This window comes from Halichoerus grypus, chromosome 2, assembly GCF_964656455.1.
Source record: "Halichoerus grypus chromosome 2, mHalGry1.hap1.1, whole genome shotgun sequence".
Taxonomy (NCBI): Eukaryota; Metazoa; Chordata; class Mammalia; order Carnivora; family Phocidae; genus Halichoerus; species Halichoerus grypus.
In genome coordinates this window covers 180,242,005-180,261,509 of record NC_135713.1, presented here as the reverse complement: position 1 = coordinate 180,261,509, position 19,505 = coordinate 180,242,005, and the positions used below count along the sequence as shown (strand labels likewise).

Here is a 19,505-nt window from a genome sequence, read left to right as displayed (position 1 = left end):
TAAAAGTCTTGATGCCCTTGATGCATCCCAGGCTTGTGAAATCAGAGTCTCTGAGGCTGACACACAGGCATCAGTACTCGTTAAAGCAATCCATGTGACTCCAATACATCAGTAACTGCCTTCCTCAGAAATGTTAGGTAGGATATTGAGATGATAGAGGAAGCAGATGAGTGTAATTCTAGATACATTAAGGTTAGGGTTCTGACAAGGCATCCAGGAGGGAATTAAGGACTGGATCTCAGAAAGAATAGAGAAGCTCAAGATTTAGGAGGGCCATTTATGTATTCAATAAACATTCCGTGAGGCCTGTTGAGTGCTTGGATAGCAAGTCCAGTAAACAGGGTCCTGTTCCCTTGAGGGACTTATATCTCAGAGTCAGGGAACAGATTTCTAAACAAATAAGACATATAAAGTGTTGTGGGCTGTAAGACACAAATCTATGTGTAGAACAGGAAAGAATAAGCTCAATTCCCTTGGGAGTGGTCAGAAAAGACTTCATAGAGAAGGGACCAGGAGAAGGCACCCTGAGGAAAAAGAGAGAAAGAGGAAAAGGCAGACTGTGGAACTGTGGCAGGCTAGAGAGGAAAATGAAGTCCAGGGAAGATCGTGAGAAATAGCAGTCAGAAAAAGGAGTGTAGGATAGAGAAGTTCCCTGAATGTGAGGGGTGGGGGGAAAAAGGATGGCTTAATGGGAAGGGCATCAGAGAGTCCTTCACTAGCAAAGTGACTGTGTGAAAATTTGTTTACTTTGGTTTTCCTAATCTGTAAAACAGTAATAATGTTACTGGTTTCATAGAGCTATGATAGGATTAAGTGATGATGCTTGTATTTAGAACACAGCTAGCATACAGTTCTAGTACAGAAAATACAGCATTCTTGAAGAAGTACAGAAAGAACAACAGGACTCTGTACCAGCAAAGTGTATGACTGCCCCTATTCCTATCTTCTTTGAGAGGTTTCCCTTACAATCAAACAGATTCTTTAAAAAGGCGGGGGGAATGTCTTGCTCACTGAGCAGATTCACGTAGTGGCAATATGCACTTTACAATCAGGCAGCCATTATTCAAACTCTAGCCAAGCTATGTATTAGCTTTATTTTTCTTAATTTCAGATTACATATTTGTAAAAATAAAGTGAATTCTACTTGCCTTCAGGATTGTGGAGAATACATTCAGATAGATTTCTAGTTCCAGGTACTTCACATATTTTATTTTTTTTTTAAAGATTTTATTTGACAGAGAGAGACAGTAAGAGAGGGAACACAAGCAGGGAGAGTGGGAGAGGGAGAAGCAGGCTTCCCACTGAGCAGGAAGCCCGATGCAGGGCTCGATCCCAGGATCCTGGGACCATTAACCTGAGCCGAAGGCAGATGCTTAACAACTGAGCCACCCAGGCACCCCACTTCACATATTTTAAATAAAGGTTATTTTCTTTACTTCCACTTAGCGTTATGACTTATATATAAATACATGTTTAGAAAGTATTCTTTGGAGGGGCGCCTGGGTGGCTCAGTTGGTTAAGTGCCGACTCTTGGTTTTCAACTCAGGTCTGGATCTCATGGGTCTGGAGATCAAGCCCCACATCCATGGGCTCTGCGCTCAGCAGGGAGTCTGCTTTAAAGATTCTATCCCTCTGCTCCTCCTCCCACTCAGTTTCTCAAATGGATAAATAAATCTTTAAAAAAAAGAAGTGTTCTTTGCAATTGAAATTTTGGTGAGAGTTTTGCTCCTGGTATCCAGAAATTTTACCGTTGTTTCTTCCTGGGATTCTGCCCCTTCTCTGACCTTAACTTGGTTGTGACTTCTACTGTCCTGCTCCCAGATCATGTTAACATTAGCTGAGCTGATTAGTACCCCTGGGAAGTAGAGGGATCTTGAAGAAAGTGGCAGAGCACAGAAAAAGAAGACTGCAACCACCATAACACCCTTCTATGCACGTGGGGAGGGAAAAACTTCTCCCCAGGCATAGCTGAGATCCTGGTTCCATTTACGAAGCCATAACATCCTGAATACACTTCTTGGTGCTGTTTCCCCTGTTCTCAGTGCCTGATTCTGTAAAACAAGAAAATTTAAAACGAAACAAAACACCTCTCACATAAGTAGCAGAATTATGTTAAAAATCTGCCCAGGGGCACCTGGGTGGCTCAGTCTGTTAAGCGTCTGCCTTCGGCTCAGGTCATGATCCCAGGGTCCTGGAATCGAGCCCCACCCACATCTGGCTCCCTGCTCTGGGGCCGAGAGCCTGCTTCTCCCTCTGCCTGCTGCTCTGCCTGCTTGTGCTCTCTCTCTTGTCAAATAAATAAATAAAATCTTAAAAAAAAAAAAAAATCTACCCAGATGGTTGGTTCCTTCCTAGTTCTCAATCCCTGTTGGAAGGCCACTGACATCACCAGCAGCCTACGCTAAAGTTGACTTTCTCTTTAAGATTGTTTGATTGTAGGGTTCAGAGGGTGAAATATTTTCCTAGAATCTATAACATGGAATGGAGATTAGGTGGGTGATGTCACGAGATTTTTCAACAGTGTCAGCAGGCTGTAGTTATGCCTAAGGAAGTGGATAAATGGCACCATCTGAAACAGCCACTCACCCTGGATAAGCAGGTGGAGAAGATCAGTTACAGGTAGGACCAAACTCATTATAAGGAATACCATCACAGTAAAGATGTTTCATTCTAGATTTTAGAATCCCATATTAGCTCACTTAGGTCAAGAAAAATTCAAAATAACAGAAATAGAAAAAACAAGTCAGTTAACCCCTTGGCACCACTACAATTGGTTTTGAGGTCTATTTTAAAATGTAAGACTAAGGACATAAGTCAGAACAAGCCCTCTTTGATCTCTCTAGTCACCATTTCCAGGGCCAAAGAAGGGATTGTAGAAATGTCCCAAGTTGACCGCAAAAAGCAAGGTCTGGAGGGACAGGAAGCCCATCTTATGGCTAATTGCCATCATCTGGAAACACCCGACTCTCTAGCAGTCTTTGGCATCACTGGAGATTGTTAACATGGCTAATCAGATGTTAATTGAATGCACAGGAAAAGGAAATAAATTCCGCTTCTGAAAGGCAGCTGGAAAGGGCTTGGACTGCTCAGGCTCAGATTTACATTCCAAAGCAGTTCTGAGGCCAAACACACTCCCTGCCGGAGCAGGAGGAAAGCCCCTCTCCTCTCCTCAGCTTTACTGGAAAACACAACTCCCGGGAGGGAGGGTGAGGAACCCACAGCTTACGAGGCGGCGCCCCGATGTCCCTCAGGAAGTAAAGGCGAGACAAAGGACGCCGGCTCCTGGGGCGTCCCTAAATTCGAAGCCAATCCCTCTTCCCATATATTACCTCCTTTAAAGGACAAGGAACACACCTCCTCAGGATCTCTGGGGTGAGGGTGGGGGTAGGAAGTATTTCTAGTTACTCAATTCATTCAGTGGTTAAGTATTTATTTTGTGGGTGCCAGACACTGACCTAAGTGGTTTACATCCTTAATTCTCACGATAATCCTGAGATCTGTATTATTAACCCCACATTTCCTTCTCTACAAAGGGGAGCAAGAGGCGCAGAGAAGAGCAGTAACCTGCCCAGTAAGCGGCAACATCAAAGCACGGGTCTCTAATCCCCGGGCTGTGGCCCCAGGGCTGCCGGCTCCCCGGGGGCGACAAGCCCACCCGGGTCCCCAGCCCGCGCGCGCCCCGCGGTTCTCCCGCGGGCTCCACGCGGCGGCAGCCGCCCGCCCGCGCCCCCTGCAGCGGGGAGCGCCGCCTCCTCGCCGCTCCCGCGGGGCACGTGGCAGGTGCGCGGGTGTCCCGTGTCCCCGCCCCCGAGCCCCACGCCGGATGCCCGGCGCCCCGCAGCGGCCGGGCAGGTCGCGCAGCCTCTGCGGAGCCCGGGAAGCGCCCGGGCGAAGAGGAGGAGCCAGGGGCACCGAGCGGGTGGAGTCGGGAGCCCGAGAGCGGTGGAGGCGGATTTCCTGGGCCCGGCTCGGTGGGGCTACTATGGCGTTTGGGAAGAGTCACCGGGATCCCTATGCGACCTCCGTAGGCCACCTCATAGGTAAAGAGCGGGGGAGGGAGACGCCAGGGCAGGCTTTGGGGACCCGGGGCCCCTTCCCGCTTGACTGCATTCTCGGCCTCGTCCAAGTTTGAGGAAATCCTTCCCCTCCCCCTGCAACTTTCACAGAGCACCCGAATCCCTCCCCACCCCCACCCCCACCCCCGGTCCCTTTGAGACATTTCTTTATGGCTGACTCCCCTTGGAACCCCTCCTTAAAATCTGCCTCCCTTTTGGTGCTTCCTGGGGCGTGGAACCGAACAGGTGAACCACGCACGGGGTTCAGGTGAGGAGTGTTTGGGCCTGTGCAAGGAGAAAGGGTAAACTTCCGAGCCGGGGGAAAGTTGTTCGTCGAGTGCGCTGCCCACTGGAGGGCCCAGTGTGGCTGTGGCTGTTTTACCGAGGAGGGAGAGACGTGACTTCACTGTGAGACGCAGGTCCCTTGAAACCAGTTCTCTCTGGCGTCGAGCCCTTAACAACCTGAGTCACTTTTTCTGGGTAAACAAAGAGAATGAAAATGCTCAGCACTGGAGTGAAGGAAGCGGGGAGTAGGGGAGCGGTCTGGGGTCCCAAGAGGGCTCTGGAGGGACCACGCAGGTATTTGCCCAAGTCCTTCCTTCCGTGGCTGTACTCTGAATAACGTAGTGGGAAGCAGAAACCAGGGACCGGACTGTTTTTACCAGCACCGTCTCCCTCCTTCCGCCTCGCCTCCAAACCCTCCTTGGGAACCGGGTGTGGCACAGTGCCTGTGGATGCCAAGCAAAGCGTGATAATGTCAGGAACTTAGTGGCGTGACAAAACCCTGAGAACCTGGTGGTTATAGTAAGAAGACTCGGATTTGGACAGTTTTGCCTGCAGCTCAGTTAACAGGGAACACGCCACTCAACCTGAACCTTGTAAGATTCCCCCATCTTTAGAAGTGGGTGAGAGTAACTATCACTAAGGGGGAAATGCTTTCTAAACTGTTGCCGGCTGTATCCCTATTGGATATTAAAATGAACTTTGAGTAGAAATAGATTCAGATTGCCTCTTCATAGGCTGATGAATTATTTAATGCTGTAAATATTTGCTGTCAGCTATATGCCTGGACCTGGATGAGGCAAAGATGAGACATGGTCTCAACCCTCAGGGAATGTGCAATCTTGTAGGGAAGAGGGACACAGTTATGTAGTAACTACAGTACGGTACCTTTGCAATACAAGAAAACTACAAAACACTCAACTTAAGGGATAAATTTGAAGGGTGAATAGGAGTTTTCTAAGATGGGAAGGTGGGAGGAAGCACAGGGAATGGAGAGCAGGGAATTTGGCAGAAGGAACAACAGTATGTGTCTAAACAACACAGTCAGCTTTGTCCATGGAATGCCAAATTCAAATAGCTTTTTTCCTAGATTGGAAGCAGGCTAAGCTTTGGGGTTCACCCAACCAAACCCTATTCTTTCTTCCTCTTCATTATCCTTTTTAACTTTCTCTCCATTCCCCCTAGACCTCCTGTTTTCATGCTGAGGATCTTATCCTTTCATGAAGGAAATACATTGAGCTCATTTAGGTTGTGTTCTTTTACTCTTCCCAGATGGCATTTTGCATTCTTAAGGAGAATGTGTGGAGAGGGAAAAATATCTAATTGTTTGATGGGGTTCCAGGTGCAGAAGCATTCAAGTCTGCCTAGTGCAGCTTTGGTTAGTACAGGTGCTGGGAGTGACCTTGCTTTAATGCCCAAGGACACAGACAATTTCAGTAGTTCTGATCTCTCTCTTTCTCGACATGCCGCCCCTCCCCCCCCACCAAGAATAAATGACTTAAAAAAACAAAAACAGACATCAAATAACTTAAATTTGAATGCTAGTTCCACCTTGTACTGGCTGTGTAGCCTTGGGTAATTTTCTTAACTTTTCTGAACTTCTGTTTCATCATCTATAACAGTGGGTTAAATGAAGTTGCATAAGATAAAATACTTTGCACTTGGCTTTGTAGGTGGCCGCTCAATAGGTTCTTGTCTTCAGGGAGAGAGGCCAGCAGACAGAGATTTAGCCGACCCATCGTGGCCCTACAGCCCGATGTTGTGCCTGCAGCTTTTATTAATAGGTCATTCATTACTGCTGTAATGGCAGCAGTCTGAACTTGAGTTCTGATTGATTCCCGAATTACTGGGAATTGCTCAGGAAAAAAAAATCTCTTTGCCTTTTGGTAATGTAAACTTAATGATACTTGCTGAACCCCAGGCAGATTATTTCAGGAAGACCAGACATTTTTTATTCTGTTGTAGCTCAGACTCAACACAACAGCTTTTTCTTTGCAGAAAAGGCTACATTTGCTGGAGTTCAGACTGAAGATTGGGGCCAGTTTATGCACATCTGTGACATAATTAACACTGCCCACGATGGGTGAGTACAGTGTGTGGTGCACGCATTTGCCTCTGATAAGAAGCATCAGAACCACAGCACATTTTCTCTTAGACTCTGGTTTTCTTGTTGAGTGTTTTCATCCCACCTTGGACACCACTATCTTTTGAAGACATGTCTGGTTGAAACATAAAGACAGCTGCTTATTTCAGCATGTGGAATATCTGAGAATGCATTATCATTTTTCTCTTTGCCTTTTCTTTAATAGTTTTTAAATTTTGTCTTTGGGAAGCTCCAATTCCTTTTTCTTTAAAGAAAGCAGAATTGTTTCCTTCTTTAGAAATTCCCTCTGCTCTGATAGCCAGTATTTTATGCTACCGTAAGTGAAAAATATTATCCAGAAGCTCATGAACTCCTGGTGGTGACCTGTCCTGGGCAGTTGTCATTATTAACCAGGAAATAATGAAGCAGTCTTTTTTTTTTTTTTTCTCGTTATAAGACAATTTTTTCTTAATGTCAGCTCGCCCACCTTCATGCTGTGTTCTTCAATGATGTGCTGTCTTTTGTTATACTTTTTAAACTTTAGGGAATTAAAGCTTTAAAAAAAATCAGTAAGGCCAGGGGAAAGGGCGCAGGGTTTGAAACATGGCGGACAACGTGGACTGGCAACAAACTACCAACACTGTAGAAGAGCCCCTGGATCTCATCAGGCTCAGCCTGGATGAGCGAATTTATGTGAAAATGAGAAATGACAGAGAGCTTCGAGGCAGGTTACGTGCTTATGATCAGCATTTAAATATGATATTGGGAGATGTGGAAGAAACTGTACTACTATAGAAATTGATGAGGAAACATACGAAGAGATATATAAATCAACAAAACAGAATATTCCAGTGCTTTTTGTCCAGGGAGATGGTGTTGTACTAATTGCCCCTCCATTAAGAGTTGGCTGAAACAAAGAATTTATCATGTATGGAATATAGGAGCTTTTGTATGATTGCCTTTTTAAATGTAGAAGACATTCAAAAGAGAAACCTGTGTAAATTTTGATATTAAGAAATGACCAAGGATTCTTCCACTCCTGAAACAAGTTGATTTGCGGATAACTAAAAAATTCTTAAGCTAAAGGGTATTTTAATTTTTTTCCAACCCTTTCAATAAATGTGATCACCAAGATGCAGAACTTTTTTTTTTTCAGGAATTGATTTGTTCTGTTGTTTTCTCAGACAATTTCTGATTTTTTTCCTTTAAATTAAATTTGATGTTTCCTTTTTTGATATATTTTAAAAAAAAAACAATAAGGCCAACTATTTGTGACTTTGGTCTGAATTACAGGTTGTTATAAAGGATACAGTTCTGTTAATTATCCTGGGCACATTCAAGCGGTAACTGATAGCAAAAAGATTTGGTCTAGTTTATGCTGATTGTTGACGAAGAAAACATTACACTTAATTGTTGACTATATTAATTGAGTGTATTAAGGTTAGTACTTTAAGGTGTTTATGGTGTTTTCCCTATAATCTTGGTTCCTCTGAAACTTTTCTTCATGGATAATACTAATTATTTCATTGATAATACAAAAAGGAATCTCAAAGTAAAATTTTTCCTTTCAAAAAAGTATCTTTATTCTTAAACCTTTCTAAAAGTTTAATACTAGATTCTATATGCGATTTTTTAGAAATAAATTATATATTTATAATTGTAATTCTATGTAAACATGTGTAATTGTCATATAATAAAAATTCTACCCATGCAAACACAGACAAAATTGGAAGGTAATATGTAAAAAGGATTTGTATTCTTTTTTCAGTTTTATTGAGCTACAATTAGCATACAGCACTGTATAAGTTTAAAGTGTATAGCATAATGATTTGACCTACATGTATTATAAAATGATTACCACAATAAATTAACATCTGTCACCCCATATAGTTTCAAAAAAAATTTTTTTTTCCTTGTGATGAGAGCTTTTAGTGTCTACTCTTAGCAACTTTCAAATATACCATACAGCAGTGTTAACTATGGTCATCATATTATATCTTATGTCCCCAGGAGTTATTGATCCTATAACTGGAAGTTTGTACCTTTTGACCACCTCAAAGTAAATTTCGATCCTCTACTTTTACATAAGTCTTTCTTTTATGATGTAAAATGGTAGTCTATTAGAAGCTGACCTAATCAGTCATAATTCCTCCTGCATCACCTACCCTGGAGGGTGCTCGGGAAATAGTCTTAATCAAAAATGGTAACCTTCATTGTTTTGGGAATTACATTTCCTGTAAACCAGTTTTGTGCATTGATGGAGGGATAGGGATATGAGTGCATTTCACATGTAGTGCTTTCTAGGTAATACTATTATGTAAATACTCTATTTGATTCTCTCAAGGGGGTAGATAGTATTGTCTGCCTAGATGTATGAGGAAACACGTGTGAGAAATTAAGTAATCTGCTCAAGCAGAATCAGGGCCTTGGTCTTCTCTTTAGCCACTCCTCTTTCCACAATGTACATTGCTTTTCAGAGACTATTTATTTTCAGCAATGCCTAAATTGATGATTTCACTGTATTTATTGCTGTAGGCCAAAAGATGCAGTAAAAGCTTTGAAGAAAAGGATTTCGAAAAACTACAATCATAAAGAAATCCAACTCACCTTGTCAGTAAGTACTTTTAATGTTATAATCAAGACTAGGATTTCCTAAGACGTAGACACATCTTTAGTTTTTGGATAAAAAAAAATATTAGCAAAAATCTATTTTGAGTATGAATTAAAACTGAGAATTACAGAATTGGGAGAGTTTTGCTGATTGTCATAGCATTTAATTTTGTGGAAAGAGTGTGTTCCTGGAAAGTCAGCTTTTCCTGGTCAGGAGATGGGAACTGGTAATACACAACTTGTAGATACTGAACGAGTCAAGAAGTCTGTGTAGGTGTTACCCATGAGGAGAACTGAAGTCTTGAAAAATGCTTCCCTGTTAGCTTTTTACCTTACTTGAACAGCTCTGTGGAATTCTGAGGTGCTGGCAGCTCCTTAAGTTTCAACCAAGCTCTCCTGTGTAGTATAATTTGGAGACCATTCTTTGTTGATTTAAACAGTGCTGTACACCTTATTGTCTGTGACTCGGGTGTGGGCACTTATTGGATGCGTTCCCGTTTTTCCCCTCATCCTCGGCCATACGACCTCTTCAGTCATTTCGGTGAGTTGCCATTTTTACTGTGGTATGTTTTGCCAGCCCTGCCTGCTGCCTGAGAGTGAGCCATATGACATTCTCATTTCTCCCGCATGCCTTTGTTTACCTCAGCCAGGCCCCAGGCCACAAGGTTAGGGCCCTAACCAGCCAGCATCACCCTCCCCTGAGGGACTCAGGGAGTGTTTATCCAGAGGACTGTGGGGCTGAGGTACACACAACTCCAGTGTTTGAGTTTCATGGGGAAGAAAACTCACCTCTTGCTTGGAGATTAACAGAATGAGAAGAAATGAATTAAATGGTCTTGACGCTATCTCTGAAGAAACCCTTCAAGTTACGATGTGGACATAGTTTTAGAGGCCTTTTCCTCCTTTACCTCTTTTTTTTTTTTTTTTAAACCTCTCCCTTGTCCTTTATTCATAGCAGCCACCTCAGGGGAGGTCCCAGAATGGAAGAACTTGAGAGATGAGTAAGCACTAAAGTAGAACTACCAGAACCATGGGTCGATGATGGGGGGAAAAACCTTTGGTACCTAATGGATGCTCTTGACAACCCTGTGGAGTAGTTCTATTCTTAACTCTGTTTCACAGATGAAGAAACAGACTCAGTGAGGTTGTGGGGTTTTCTTTTCCTCCATTATTTAAGAGGCATAGGCAAGATTTCAACTCAATCCTCAGATTCTAAATCCCAGGCCCTTACGCCATACCACTTTGCTTCTCAGAATGGATCAATCTCCTCTGAAGAACGACTACTGTATTTCATTGGTGTCTTCAACTCCTTAGTACCTGGTGCAAAACTCAGTACATCAGTGTATCAGGGATTGAGCTGATTGTCCTTCAGCCCCCATCCCACTCTCCTCGTATCCAGGAAGACTCCAGGGCTAATGGAATGTACTGTAGAATTGGGATAGAAAGCGATGTAGCTGTGCCCTAAAATGGAGGGGATCTAGGCTATCTCAAGGCTGCTGAAGGTTTGGAGAATTGACTGAAGAAGATAAGGATGGAAGATGAATTTACACCACCTATGTTTATTCTGTTGTTTGTTCTGTATAGTGGGTGTGTCTTTTTCTTGTGGTACCCAGCCTTCTTGGCATTTCTGTGCTTGCTTCTTACCCTATCTCTCTCTCTTTCTCTATCCTAGTTCCTTCTTCTGATATTGAGCTGGGACCCTTCCCTGAGGAAGCAGCGTTATTCTAGAGTGTTGTCTCTTCTGGCCCTCCATTTCTCTTTGGGTCCCCATTCTTCTTCCCTTCAGGTAGTCTGATCTCTCAAGCCATACTAGCTAGCCGTACCAGCTGCCCGTTCCCATTACCTGCCCCACCTCAGATAACTGTACATCTTCTACCTTGTGTTTTCCATGCCAGAATGTGAGAACAAACAAATCTAAAACCTGTGCCAAAATAAGGGGGGGAGAGTCATGGGTTGGGGATCAGAATAGCTCCTCACTGTTAGGGTCAGAGTTCATTAAGGTACCTACTTCTTGGGTTTTCTTTAGATAGGCCTTTGACTCTTGATAGCCTCCTGCATATTTGCCCAGTCCCCTCACTTCTGACTACTCACTGCATTGCAGAGGTGTTTTTGGCTTCAGAATGGACTTTAATATTAACTTAAGCAAGACCTAATTATGAGAGAAGTGAGTCACAGAAAGAATCATCCAATGTCTGTCAAAGCAATTAAATGTTTACCAATCAGTTCTTTAAAAATGAATCCCCATATATGACACTTCCATTTCATTACTCTGAAGTGATGAGAGCCTGTCAAAGTCAATTATAAATGTTCTTTGAATTATGTGTCATTTGGTTTCTCCACGGACTTGTTAGCCTTGATCAGGTATTTGATGGGATTGGACTACACTGTGATTTCCTACCATCAGTTGGTGGAGAAGTTTTATCAAGAAGCCAGTAGTTTTATTTTTTAAAAAGCAATTTGTTACCAGGCTTCATAACTCTTAGCCAGAGGCTAACCCTTTGAATGAGTCAATTGTGATAAGTCTCAGCAAGACGTATTATCATTGTCAAGTGGAAAGCTGTTGAACAGGTTCCTGGAAATCAATTAATTAATAGGCCTTTGTGGACCACCACCTAGGTGGTGAGCTGTAGGGGCTTCAGAATTTGTGTAGTATGTGTCCATTCCTCCACGAGCTCATTGTAGAGTGAGCTCGTCCCCTGGCATGGCCATACCTTGGTGGGGTCTTCAACTCTGGATGGCCCCAAAGCCTGGTTTACTGTGCTTGGTTCAGAAGTTTATTGCAAGAACTAAAACTACCAAGTGGCTCCTTTTCCAGTCTTTCTAAGAAGAATACTTATATCAGCTAAACAGATTCTCTCCTGATAGGAAATTGTCCATGGAAACAGATGATCAAAATAGTTACCATTTATTAAGGCCCTGCACCATGTCCGCAGCGTCCGAGTCCAGCACAAACAGAGATTAGTGAGGCCTGAAGTCTTACTCTCTTTAATCTCTCTTGGTCCCTTGGGTTCTAGGTTCCCTATCCCCCCTGAGATTATGGTGTCTTGGTTTTCCTATCTCCAAAGATAGGTTATCTGAACACAATCTGAATACCTAAATCATACCAAAGCCCAATTTCAAAATGTGTAAAAGCAACATATTAATTTTTCCAATTTGCCACAATACTCAGTGGACTCTGGGGTGAAAGAGGTACCGGTGATATAATGAAAGAGGTGAGCTAGAAGTAATTAGTCCTGAAATTCTAGATTCCAGTGGGAAAACACAAAGGGCCATGATTTGTGATCTCCAGATGTTAACTTTCTCAGCATTTCATGTTGACGCTCTGATTTTATGCATGTAACCTCCTGGGAATGTTACCCATTACCATAAAATCTCAGTGATCCAAAGATAAAAATTGGTTTGTGAAATATTTAGCAAGAAACTCCCCATTCGTTTTACCATTAGAGAAAGTGAGACTTGGAGGCTGTCTTGCCTAATGAGACTGCCTAATGGGTTGGATGAAGTATTTCTGTAAATTCCCATTGAACTAGGGGTTCTTTTCCTCTCCGTGTTTCACCTAATAACTCATCATAATGCATCCAGCAAAAGTCATTCATTATTCAGCTTTTCAACTTAACTTTCTCTGAACAACTTGCTTTAAAATATTCATCTCAATAGGTTTTGGATTTTGTTTTTATTTTCCTTCGCTTTAAATATTTTCTGTGTTTCAGGGGCGCTTGAGTGGTGCAGTCAGTTGAGCGTCCCTCTCTTGGTTTCGGCTCAGGTCGTGATCTCAGGGTCTTCAGATTGAGCCCCGCATTGGGCTCTGCACTTAGAGCAGAGTTTGCTTGAGATTCCCTCTCCCTCTGCCCCTTCCCCCCACTTGTGCACTAGCTCGTGCACTCTCTCTCTCAAATAAGTAGGTCTTTAAAAATCAATATTTGCTGTGTTTCAGATAACTAGCCGCATGTGTTCAGTTTCTGTATTTTCTGATTGCCTTCTTAGCCACATTGCCCTTAAAACTACAGCTCTCATACCTTCTTTTTGTATTGCCATTCTAGTGACACAGTACAGAGCAGGGTGGAGCGTCCATTTTCAGGGCTGCTTTTCTGCAGAGATGATCATACCTCTCCTGGTTCCATTATGGGTTTCTGTGACCTCTCTAACTTGAGAAGTGGCAGCACGGAAAATGGAGTTTTAACTTTGTTTTTAGATCACTTATAGAAATCTGCTTTCTGCATGCAGTTCTTCAATGCCAGCTCCTTTCTTCTTAGCCTTACTTCTGCTCATGTTGCTTAATTGAAAATGCCCCCCAACCCTAATGACCCCACTAACTGACAAACCTAGCTGTGTTTTTCTCCATTCACATCCTTTGCTGTTTTGACACACGATCCTTGTAGAAATTGCCCTCTTTTGACTTTCCCAATGTTATGTTCTCTATATTTTATGCTTCAGTTTCCATTGGTTGCTCTCTGGTTGCCTTCATGGAGTTTCTTCTGGCCGATGTGATAGGTGAACCCCCAGTGTTCTAGGCATTCTTCCCTGCTCCTCCCACACAGCCTTGGTTTCTCATGTTAGGCTCCCTCCCTCCTGAACTGCAGCTGTGCATGGATAGCTCTGTTAAACATCGCTACTTGAATGTCCCACCATCTCTTTTGCCTTCATCATCTTGGGCTGCTATTACAAAAATACCACCTACTGGCTGGTGTAAACAACAGACATTTACTTCTCACAGTTCTGGAGGCTATGAAGGCTAAGGTCAAGGTGTCAGCAGATCCAATGTCTGGTGAGAGCCCATTTTTTGGCTTATAGGTGGCCTTCTTGTCATTGCATCCTCACACAGCCAGGAGAGATCATCTCTTGTGCCTTTTTATAAGGGCACTAATCTCATTCCTCAGGGCTACACGCTCATGATCTAATTACTTCTCAAAAGACCCACTTCCAAATACCCTCAACATTAGGGATTAGGAATGTCAACATATGAATTTGGGAGGGACACAGACATTTAGTCCATAGTACTGTGAAACTCAAAATATCTAAAATTCAACTCATCGGGGTGCCTAGGTAGCTCAGTTGGTTAAGCTGTATGAGTCTCAGGGTTGTGAGACCAAGCCCCAAGCTGAGCATGGAGCCTGCTTAAGATTCTGTCTCTCTCTCTCCCTCTCCCTGTGCTCCTACCCTGCCCTGCTCACATGCTCGCTCGCTCTCAAAAAATAAAAATTAAAAATTAAAAATAAAATTCATCTCCTCATTTTTACCCCAGACCAAGCCTGCAACTCCGTCCACTTCCAAATTTCCATCCAAGGTGCCATCAATCTGCAGAATAACAGCGGCATAACATTCAGCCATCCTTTTCCGCCACACGTCAGTTGTACGGTTCTGCCTTTGTGATTCCTGTCTTTCCTTTCCTCGCACCCATATCTCCCTGGTTTAGGCCTTTCTGCCTTGGTTCTAGTGGGTCTAGGACTAGTAGGTCCCTACTGGATTCTCCATCCTTCTGGGTCCCCTTTGTAGAGTGCTGCTTGAAAACCTTCCTAGAGTATTACTTTGCAGTCCTTAACCTTTCTCTCAAGTTCAGAATAGAGGTATGATGGTGACAAACTAACAAGAACCCTTCACTGGCTTCTTAGTGCAGTGGCCAAACTCTTCCCATTCACTGCCATGCATTTCTCTACAGTCTGCATGATGCCCCTCCATACTTTATCCACACCACCTTCCCAGTGTCTCAGTCTGCCTACATGAAGAATCCCCTACAAACCACAGTACTCATTTTCCTCCTGATAACTTAAATGCTTTGTCATTCATTCATTCACTCATTCATTTAAATACCACTTACCTGCCTGGAATATAGCTCTATACTCCTTTGTACTTAGCTATTATTTAAAGGCCAGCTTAGGACCACCTTTCACTGGAAGTCTTAAGACCACCTGGCCCTAAATTATCACTTGGTGATAATTTAAAGATTTGTAACAAGGATGACTCTGTAATTTATCATCCAGACCATTCCTTCATGCCTTACATACTTCCTCACATTCCCAGAACCTAATGCTTTGCCATCGATTTTAGTAGACACTAAATCCTGTTTAGTTGGAATGCTGGTGGAAATCATTACTTAGCAATTTTTACCTTACATTTAGGAGGTGGTTTTTGCCAGAGATATAATTAAATTTTAATTTTTCTGTCTAATTTAGCTTATTGACATGTGCATGCAGAACTGTGGTCCAAGTTTCCAATCTCTGATTGTGAAGAAGGAATTCATTAAAGATAGTCTGGTTAAGCTGCTGAACCCCAGATACACCTTGCCATTAGACATTCAGCATAGAATCTTGAATTTCATCAAGGTAAGTCTATTGTATGCTTTATGGGATGGTAGACCTCTAAGATGGGAGCTCCAATTATGTACCTCCCAATAGGCTTAGTGATCCTTTACAGACCTAGGATCAAGCCAGAGAGCATTTTACTCTTTCATTCTCCGAGTCATAATAATTTCTTGGTATGGCATTGTGCCCTTTTTCTGAAGAATTTGTAGTTATCTTCCTACTTTCTCTCAGTTTCTATCTTATTCATGTCAGGTAAGAAAAAGAGTAATGTGTACATTTATTTGGCAGACAAACTATGTTCTAGAGTACACAGCGGACTACTTTCAAAGTTATTTGGCAAAGGAACTACTGATGCTATTTTAGAATCTGCCTATTAATTCTGGATTCAGTACAGCAAAAAAAAACAATTAGTACCTATTCCAGGCTTTCTTTAAAATGCTGAGGCATGGGAATTTGATGATTAAAAATATATTGTTTTTCTAGTCTCTGAAAACATACATTTTTGTCTGTGACATTCAAAACCAGCTCTCTGAGTAAGATACATAATTGTCAATCTCTCATTTTCTGTCACCAGCTTAAAAATTGTGTTTTGATTTTGCTGCTGTTTTAACTCTGGACCCATCTCTTGAATTCAGACTTGGTCGCAAGGTTTCCCAGGAGGTGTGGATGTCAGCGAAGTGAAAGAAGTGTACCTTGACCTTCTCAAGAAAGGTGTTCAGTTTCCTCCCTCAGATGCAGAGGCTGAAACAGCAAGACAAGAGGTAGGACGACTTTCTTGAGCTCATACAGAATTAGATAGTATATTCTATTAAGTCTTCTCTCTTTGAAAGGGACAACCCTGCCTCTGTCCAATCTATGCAAAAAGATGAATTTATGAGAAGGCCATTGTAATATCTCCTAGAATAACCAAGCCACAAGAAGGTTGGTGTTCACTGGATCTTTGAAACAACAGAGAACAAACCACTCAAATATGACTTGTCTCTCATTGCAGACTAGCTTTTCCCACATAGTAGATAACATAGGTCTTAAATTTTCATGTTAGAGCTTTAGCTTTTTCAGATTCCAAGCTCAAAAACCTTGGAAAAGGGACCAATCTGGGTTGGTTTCCTACTTCAGAACAAATTAACTGAGGTCATGTAAGAAGATGGTGGCTCCATCTGGAAATCATTTGGATAGAGCAGAGGAGGGGGCAGTTTTCAAAAGAAAGATCTCATGCTAGACAGGCAAGGATCTCTACCACGGGGAGTCTTGTATTAATAATAATTTTTGCAAATAAGGTTTTGAACTTGTAATACTTTGAGTACTAATTACAGTTCAGCTCTTAACTCTGTAATTTCCATAAGTGTGAAAACAGTCATTCTTCCCTTCTGTAGATTGGTGAGTCCTGGCTTGATGGAAAAGCAGTTCAGGTGTATACCAGAAGTCTCGTCTTTGTGGAGGCTTTGTCCAGAAGGCTAACTCTTCTACTTGTACAGTCTGTTCCCTGGCCACTAGCCACCTGCCCCAACCTCGTACCTGCCATGAGTCTGTTCACCATGCCCCTTTTAGTCTTTCTTTCAAGGCATAATATAGTGGTGGTGTAGGACCTTGTTACTCAATATGTGATTTGGGGTGTATATAATATGGAAGCTTGTTAGGCATATTCCACTGGAATCTACTAAATTAAACTCCTAATTTTTACAAGACTTCTAGGTGACTTCTCTGGACCTTAATGTCAAAACACTGGCCTGAGCCCTGTGCTTCAGGTTCTCTGCTCAAAGTTGGCAATGAGGAATTGACTTTGAGAGGCATTCCTTAGGGGAGAAGGAGGTATCTTGCCAGTTGTGGCCTAAAAAGACTTGATATGAATTGACTTAGCATTTCTTTTTTAAAAACCTAAAGAGAGGGCAGCAATAATCTCACATGGCAGTTTATCTTGCAGATCCTTGGATAAACTAAGAGCACTTTATTAAATTGTAATTTAGTCACTAATTATAAAAGCCACCTTTTATTGAATACTCACTATATTACGGGCACACTATTAGCACTCTTCTCAAAAAATGCTGGGCAGATAGCACACTTGATGATTGACTCTGGGCCAACACCCTCTACCCAGGACCTTTGGTTGAGAGAAGTGATTGAGCCATCTGAATGGAAAAACTGGGCTTGGGGTGGCGGTGTTATTCCAGTAGTAATATTTCCATATTTCACATTGACAGGCCACTCAGATCTCCTCGAATCCACCAACCTCTGTTCCTACCGCACCAGCTCTTCCTTCTGTAATTGTTCCCAAGAGCTCTACTCTTACACTGGTCCCAGAACAGGTAACAACAGTGACAACTATATTTATTGATGACTCACTCTAACTTATCAGCACTTCATATACAGTTTATTTATTCTTCTTTTTATTTTATTTTATTTTTTTATTTATTTATTTGAGAGAGAGAGAGAGAGAGCACAAGAAGGGGGAGCGGGAGAGGGAGAAGCAGACTCCCTGCTGAGCAGGTAGCCCGATGCGGGACTCGATCCCGGGACTCCAGGATCATGACCTGAGCCGAAGGCAGTCGCTTAACCAACTGAGCCACCCAGGCGCCCTATTCTTCTTCTTTTTACTTAGTGATTTATTTGAGAGAGAGCGTGAGTGAGCATGCATGCAGGGGGAGGGGCAGAGGGAGAGGGAGAATCCCAAGCAGACTCCATGCTGAGCACAGAGTCTGACATGGGTCTCGGTCTCACAACCCTGAGATCATGACCTTAACCAAAACCAAGAGTTGGATGCTTAACCAACTGAGCCACCCAGGTGCCCCTACAGTTTGTCTGTCCTTCTTAACATTAGGAGGTGGAGGCACATTATCACCTTCACTTTATAGAGGAGAGGACTGAAGCTTAGTGATAATATGTGACTGATCATGGTTCAGTTCTAAGTAGAATGAATCCTATGGATTCTGTCTGATTCTAAAGCCCAAGTTCTTAACCACTGTCCTTGGTTACTGGCTTTGTCATTGTGGAGGCTGGGCTGTGGAATGGATCTTGTATCAACCAGCTGATTCCTGTTACTCCTGATAGGACTGTCCATATCTCGTTTCAGGGAGCTCAGTAAGTGGTAGCCTCATTACTAATATTAATTGTACCAACTGACTTACATTTACTTTTTTTGTTTATATCTGTTTATCAGAGGTCCAGCTAATCAGTTATTATTGACGCTTATTTATGTTCTGCTGAAGGAACTGTCATTTGACTGTATTATTATTCAGTATTCTATAAAAATCCATGTGACTGATTCCTCTTAGAATTCAGTGCAAGAAGAAAAAAAGTGTTTTTCTTGATTTTTTTTTTTTTCTTTTCTAACACCATGGGAACTAGAAAATGCTCGTTTTTTTTTCCATTGGTTTTGCCACTAACATTTGCCATTTTGTCTAGGTTCCCACTATACTCACCTTCTCCCTTCTCCGTATTGGTTCTAATCTTTTTTCCCTTCACTTTTAACTTTCTCAGAGCACATTTCTAGCATAAATCTAGAAATTTATTACATGAGATCTCAAGTCCTTTTAGAAGGTAACAGATTGTACATTTATAAAACAAGTAGATATTTATATAAATTTGAAACCATTAAAATTCGCAGAACCCTTTTCTCTACTAGCAAATATCTCCTTGGTAGCAGAAAACAAGGTAACCATTCTTCATGTCACACTTGTGATTGTGTTGCTCTCCACAGATTGCAAAATTGCACAGTGAATTGGATATGGTGAAAATGAATGTGAGAGTGATGTCCGCCATATTGATGGAGAATATTCCTGGATCTGAAAACCGTGAAGACGTAGAGCTTCTGCAGGTGTAGTATGATTTCAGGAGCAGTCAGTCACACAGTCTTTTAAGGTGTCTTCTATCTCAAGGCTCTAAGAATAACTTTAATATTATCTAGTTCATCTTCGCTGATATCTAAACTTAAGGAGATGCAGAGATGACTTTAACACAGACGTAATCATTATTTAGACATGGTTCTTACTCTCTCACAATAAATGATTTAACTACATTAATTTAATTTATGATTTAATGTAGTTAAATCATTTATAGCCTTGGTCATATACAATCTCTGTTAGTCACTAACTGTTTTAAATATGTACAAGTTGCCTTTATATCCATCCAGTCAACAAACATACTGAGTAACAACAATGGTGGTAAAGAATATAGAAGCAA

General features: G+C 42.2%; 1 protein-coding gene and 1 pseudogene across 1 annotated transcript in view; both read left to right on the top strand.

Moving 5' to 3' along the window:
- Positions 1-3,827: 3,827 nt before the first annotated feature.
- TOM1L1 (target of myb1 like 1 membrane trafficking protein) overlaps positions 3,828-19,505 on the top strand; it is a 77,543-nt gene continuing 61,865 nt past the window's right edge. Inside the window, exons 1-7 of the mRNA XM_036090831.2 lie at positions 3,828-4,040; positions 6,336-6,420; positions 8,956-9,034; positions 15,201-15,350; positions 15,965-16,090; positions 17,528-17,632; positions 19,024-19,140. Coding sequence (XP_035946724.1) covers positions 3,983-4,040; positions 6,336-6,420; positions 8,956-9,034; positions 15,201-15,350; positions 15,965-16,090; positions 17,528-17,632; positions 19,024-19,140 — 720 coding nt within the window. The 5' untranslated portion in view covers positions 3,828-3,982. The remainder of the gene's footprint in view (positions 4,041-6,335; positions 6,421-8,955; positions 9,035-15,200; positions 15,351-15,964; positions 16,091-17,527; positions 17,633-19,023; positions 19,141-19,505) is intronic.
- Positions 6,429-7,970, top strand: LOC118534765 (U6 snRNA-associated Sm-like protein LSm3 pseudogene; annotated as a pseudogene).